At 31.7% G+C, this 6,984-nt stretch overlaps 1 protein-coding gene across 1 annotated transcript in view; it reads right to left on the bottom strand.

Moving 5' to 3' along the window:
* Window positions 1–652: 652 nt before the first annotated feature.
* LOC143200049 (alpha-2B adrenergic receptor) overlaps window positions 653–6,984 on the bottom strand; it is a 619,947-nt gene continuing 613,615 nt past the window's right edge. Inside the window, exon 7 of the mRNA XM_076410305.1 lies at window positions 653–2,074. Coding sequence (XP_076266420.1) covers window positions 1,987–2,074 — 88 coding nt within the window. The 3' untranslated portion in view covers window positions 653–1,986. The remainder of the gene's footprint in view (window positions 2,075–6,984) is intronic.

The following is a 6,984-nucleotide window of genomic DNA, read 5'->3' as shown; positions in this document are numbered from 1 at the left end:
TTAAATTAGTGTTCTAAGCACTCGCACCAATTTTTACCTCTATGTGAATTTTAGTAACCTGGCACGTATACTTTAATCGGACTAATATGAGATTAATTAAAGTATAATTAGAAGAAAATTAACAGAAAGTAAATAAATAAAAATTAAAAATAAAGCAATATGTTGGTGAATGAAATTGGAGATATGGATAAATGCAGTGGTTGTGATGATATGTATAAGCTATAAAATGTGTACATTGAATCTACTATTTAATTTCATCATAGTGTTGATTTCGCTTTACTATTATGTAGATATTGTGAGATTAAAATTCTAACTGATATGGTAAGAAAATCTGAAAAAACTGATTTTGAATCATAATAGCAATAGCAAATGATGTGTAAAACTATATCAGAGACAAATGTTAGTATTGGTGATAAAAAAAAGTATATACATTGAAATAATAATTCATGTTAACATTCCTATTAAGCATTTTTAACATCTTAGGTTCAATATAGCATAAGAAGCTGGAAGAATGTAACAGCCTGAATATATATCAGAAAATGAAAGGAAATTCTTTTAAACTATTTATAAAATATAACTCAAAATTAGGTGGAAGCTTTATTTGTAAATTTTTATGTGTTTTTTTATCTGTGTTAATGCTTGCAATTTTATGATCTTTAACAATTATATCTATCCACTGTTTTATTACAAAGGCGTGTTGGCTAACATGTGGTATTATGGATAACATATCTTGAGAGAAATTTCGGATGTATATACATATATATAATGAGATAAAATTAAAAATCCATTAGTTTATTGGGCAAGACAAATTAAGTACAATATGAAATGTAGATTGTCAACAGTAAAAATATACAATAATATTCTGGCCTCGATCCGTAATGGACAAAGAATGTCTTCCATCAATTCTCGTTTCGTGGAACGCTAGGAAAAAATACCGAAACCAAGGTATTGCTCATTTTCTGGTGGCAAAAAAGGGGAAAGGAGAGAAATATGACCGGGGTCCCTTGCGACATAAATTTTCATCTTGGTTTAAAACGCCCATCCGCTGGTGAAAAATTAAAACAGGTCTCTTTGACGGTTAAAATAAAGAACTAGTTTTTTTTTCTCTCTCCTTCGAAACCCGGAACCACTGGAAATGGGGACTTTTATTCGGCTTTGTTCCCGCGTCAACATTGGCTTGTCAGTGTTGAGAGAATTGTATTTTCGTGGTAGTTTTTTTTTTCATTTTGAATAAAAAATGCCTCGCCTTTATTTTCCTCTAATTCGCCTTCGGTGATATCCGGCTCTGCGTAGTGTTGGCTGAATGTTGCATTATTCAGGTGACTAAAAAATACACTAATGCAGAGTTCATTTAATCCATTTAGCAAATTACTAAAATACGTTAATTTGTTGTTTTTTTAAACTCTCTTGCTTCTAGTTTATGGTTGACCTTATTTGATGATTTTCCAAATATAGTTCACTGATATTATAATCATATAAATAAAATATTTCAATGAAAATTAAAATGGAAATATTTAAAAATTGTAAAGAAACTGGATGATATATAAAAATTATAATACCACTACCACATGTATTTATCTAGTAATTATTAATAATTTAAATTAAGGCCTTGAGTGATATAAAGCCTTGATGGACTGACTTATTTTAGAATTGAGTTACAATGATTTAAAGCTCTTTGATTTTTTATACAAATTCTCCTATTTTTTCAATTCAATCTTAATAAGTTAGGAACAATAAATATTTCTGAATTAATATAACAATAATAATGGAGGAAATCGTCCATTGTCCAAAACGGATGGAGAGCAACAATAACAAAAATAGATTTTTATTGGAATATAAATAATTAGGGAATTTCAGTGTTTTTATTTTGTCCCTTTTGATTATTGATTGCTACTAATGTCTGTAGAGGGCGCTAGGTGCGCTGCGGTACTGCGCAGTACGTACACGTCGACTAACGCATTCATAGCAGCACACATAAGCTAAACATCACTTGAACAGTATACGCCGGAAGGCTCGACGAAAGTCCTTGTTGAAGATGGTATAGATGACAGGATTCAAGGCTGAATTCATATATCTGAAAAGAAATGGAATATTTTATTCAACTTTAATTGGCGTCTCAAGATTTCCACACTTATGCTCATTGTTACAATATCATGAATCATTTGTTTAAATTTAACCGACTAGCTGAAAACATCGCATCAAAATTTAACAATTGAGAAATAAATAATAATAATGTACCTGAAAAGAAGTTTACGTATTACCTACCGTATCTTTAAATGTTCTTAATTTGTGAAAAATCACATGTTTCACAGTAAAATAATAAAATTAGTATAACATTCTAGCATAACATTTTATTGGGATCTGTTTTAATAGATGATGGTGTTCAATGACCACTGTTGTAGTCCGGGAGCTGGTGACACAAAATTATGTAAAACCATCGAAATATTATTTTTTACTATATTTGTCTAATATCAGAATAACGAGGAACAGTTGTCAATCGTATTAAGGGGATGTTCTAGTGTAGAGAATTGAATACAATTGAAATTTTCAAAGTTACTTTAGTTTACTTCAAGAATTACTCCTCAAGGAAATTTTTTAAAATTCAAATTATTTTCGGGGTTACAACGAATGTTGTGTCGTGTCAACTAAACCTCAAAATAGATCTCAAAATTAATCTAAGCAGATATACTTATATATAATGTTTGCAATTTTATGATCTTTAACAATTATATCTATTCTCTATATATATACTCTATATATATTGAGAAAGTTAAAACAATAATGATTTATTCAATTCATTCAATTCTATTTTTGATCCAGTCATATATACGCTGAAACAAGGGCTATTGAAATTGTCTTGTCATTTTTAATTAATGACTTTTACCAATTTTTAAAATTATAGATGTCACGACGGTCACCACTAAAGTACTGAAGATCATACATTTGATGTCAGCCAAAGTTCTTACTGTTTCCAATAAACCTAGAATAGTTCGCCTAATTAATAAAACTTCAATAAATGTCAATTGTGAATCAGAACGAGCTAATGTATGTACTAACGGAATGTAGGTATTAACTTCGCTGAAGGTCTGACTCTTTCTCCTTCACATTCTTCGATTTACATTCTTGAGGTGAAATTTCACTTAAAAAATTCACCTGAATTTTAATGTATATATTTGTTGTACAAACTTCTGCATCCACGAGTATACATTATGGATTTTTGCTGTTGAAATAGTCGGAAAGGTCAAAAACAGAGGTAAACAAAATTATGTTCTTCTGTAGCGATCTTGAGGCATGTCGAATTTTAGATCGTAGAAAGAATAACGGTCTACAGAATATCCAGAAATATAATTCTAGATGTTGTATACGGGCGGGGTGCCAGCAGCACCAACTAGTAAATGATTAGGAAGATCTTTCAACCCCGCAACTTTGATCTGGGCTATTATTGAGGGGTACTTTGGATCATTCATCGACTGCCCAAGCCTCGTCATCAGGTAACACCGCTGCGATCCCTTTTATCAATTGTTATTTCGATATTCGTATTTGCCAATAAATAACGGTCACATAATGTAAATACCACCGTTTCATTTCGTTTTAACTCCATTCACCGAGTCAACTAACTACCCTAAACTTCAATACGTCCGGACTATAAGTACATTTTTACTAATCAGGATTTATTGTTTTTTTTTGTGCTTCAGAATACCACTAGAGTTGGAAAAAAGTTGACCTGAACCGTACTTTTCTTAGCCCCCACTAGGCCACAGATGTTTTTTTTTTTCGTATTCTTGAGACGTCTTGTAAAACTTCTTTTATCTTATTCGGAAAGCGCTACAAATATATGCTTCAAGAACACGAACAAAAGGAACAAAAGTGCTAATAATAAAAATATTAAAAGCTGAAACTATTTCTATTGTAATCTATTAATAAGTACCTCCTGACACTTGACTTGTAGAAGGATTGATACATTAAAAACTGATATATTTGTTATTTATTTCGTTGCCATTTTGATCATATGACCTGTGATTTCCTTTTGAGGTTTTTAAGGCTTTGTTTACAGGTATACAATACTCAGAAACATTCACTTTAAAAAAATAACATTGGGGGAATTTATTTTAGAAGATTGGGGTACTCCTGTTACGACATCACTTATAACCAAATAAATTTAAAAAGCACTTAAATGATAAGATTTTGAGAACATAAATTCTACACATTAAAAATGAGATCTCTAAATAATTAAACAGCATTAAATACATTGTAAGATGTTACCCATACGCGCATTCATAGGAGGTGATTTCAATCATGATTGTTTCCAGAAAGTTGGGATATTACGTCACAATATTATCAAACGCTTCACAATTTATTGATATATTCTGGGACATTCTCGGATTTTTCCAATTAATAAAATTAGTTATAATGGTTAACACAAACTGGGTGGTGTTAAACAACATTGGTGGATTATATATAGTTCCTATATAAGGCGGAGTTGCAGGAACATATTACAGATAATTTATAATAAGTCGAGGAATAAGTAATTGAGATTTTCGTATTTTTCAGAAATTTCAAACACTAACTAATGATATGTGTCGTGTTGATCGATGACCTGCTATTAACCTCCAACGATGTATCTTTCTAAGCGATAAGATAAGCCCTTAAGCCTCATTTTAGTTCGCTTTACACTAAATATACATGAACATAAGTTCTGATTACTATTTTTAATCGCCTTCAATCTCATTAAGTACTCGTTTCATTCACTTCAAGGTTTCAATTAGTCATCAGTGAAAAATTAATTTCCTTTTAAGTGTCAATGTGGCTTTTACAACTGCTTGTGAGGCTTTCCTCAACTTCGGTCACGATATGCTGACACTTCATTATCGTATGTGATTCGTTTATTATTTCTTTTATCATTTACTAGAGATGTGTTTCTTTAAAACGACCTCTTAGGAAAGGCCGAAATAATAATTTACATTTCTATAGATGGCCCAGTACACCCATCTCACTCCTACAGAAAGGACGGAAAGAAGGTAAGTATAAACTGGAATAAGCAAAGCCATAATAACACTATAAAGTAAATTCATGACACCGATCATAACAATCTTGAAGATTTATATTATTTTGGGGAAATTGTTTAAGAATATCTTGAGATACGATACGATATTTATACTTTAAACTATCCCGGTGAATTATAGCAGTAATAGGAGTAGGTAATTTTAGGATAAAAATGGCAAGATTTTACTTCATACTATATATTATTCAACAATAGAATAAGTATCAGCCTTTTATATTTTTACCATCTGTCAATAGTTTACGGTTTCATAATATAAGGTTTTTCTCTTGGAAAGTAAGCAGCAGTCGGCTGTATGGGTGTTCTAAAATGAACTAAATCCAACAAAAGCTGTTCGCACACGTAGCACTTCAAAGAAAATGGTGGCCTGTTTCTTCGGGAAAATTGGTTATATTGCAACAGTGCCTATAGAGGATCGCAGAACAGTAAATTCTGATAGGTACACAACGATTTGTATCCCATAAGACCTCAGTGAAATAAGATAAACGAACAAGATATTTTCTTCATATTGCCGGATTGTTCTTCATAATGACAATGCAAGCTCTCACACATCGGTTCAAACAAGAGACTATTTGACATTACATCGAATTGATAGGTCATCCGCCGAACAGCCCTGATTTGGCATGCAATAACTTCTGTTTGTTCCCATTCCTGAAGAATAAACTGCGTGGCCAACGATTTTCATCGCCCGAAGAAGCTGTTGAAGCGTTCAGAAATCATGTTTTGAAGATACCTCATTCGGAATGGAATAAATGCTTTGAAAATTGGTTTGAGTGCATGCAAAGGTGTATTGATCATCGTGGCGAGTACTTTGAAAAAACAATAAAAATATATCGCAGCTTAACTATTTTTTTTCCTATTCCAGAAATATAAATGGTGACCCTCGTATCTTTGTTGGTGTTCTTTTAACACGTTGTTTATTATCAAGTTCAGAAGTAATAATGTGTGAGTTCGATTGTGAGTCTTAACATGAGTAATTCATTAGTGGAAAGTTTAGTGAAAATGGAAAACAATCAATATGAACTTTTTCTTCAGTAGACTTAAACTTGCAATGAATTTACGCTCGAATTTGGTTTTCACAAAAAATAAAACGTTGTTTGCAGCGAAGTTCAGAATTAACAATAGGCGAATATTAACTTAAGTATTCACCAGTGGAAAGCTCAATGAAAATTGTACACAATCATTATGAACTTGGTCTTTAGCAGACTTAAACTTGAAAATAATTTACGCTCGAACTTGGTTTTGACGAAAAATAGAACGTTCTTTGCAGCGACAGGTCTAGTCCAATGTTCTTTACTGCTATGTTCAGAAGTACTAATAGACGAATATTAATATAAATATTCACCAGTGGAAAGCTCAATGAAAATTGTACACAATCATTATGAACTTGGTCTTTAGCAGACTTAAACTTGAAAATAATTTACGCTCGAACTTGGTTTTGACGAAAAATAGAACGTTCTTTGCAGCGACAGGTCTAGTCCAATGTTCTTTACTGCTATGTTCAGAAGTACTAATAGACGAATATTAATATAAATATTCATCAGTGGAAAGCTTAATGAAAATTTTACACAATCAGTATGAACTTGGTCTTTAGCAGACTTAAACTTGAAAAGAATTTACGTTCGAACTTGGTTTTGGCAAAAAGTAAAATATTATTTGCAGTGGTAGGTCTACGCCAACAAGCAATCAACCAATGCTGTTAAATTTAACATAACTAAAGCCATGGCCCAATGTCAACACAACGGTCTCAACAATGCGAGAAATTAATAATAATACACACTACACTTGTTCCATTTTATTTCAATAATGACCGGCCTCTATTGAAAACTATATTATAATTGTGATAAGGCGGCAGTGAAAGAGGTCACCAGCTCTAGAACTATTAAATGGTAATCTCATCTTGTACACCTTTTATTTTTTTTATA

This window comes from Rhynchophorus ferrugineus, unplaced genomic scaffold (assembly GCF_030347505.1).
Source record: "Rhynchophorus ferrugineus isolate W39M unplaced genomic scaffold, kcgeb_rfMv2 rfM7, whole genome shotgun sequence".
Lineage (NCBI taxonomy): Eukaryota > Metazoa > Arthropoda > Insecta > Coleoptera > Curculionidae > Rhynchophorus > Rhynchophorus ferrugineus.
The sequence above is the reverse complement of the archived record's forward strand: the minus strand, read 5'-3'. Positions and strand labels throughout refer to the sequence as shown.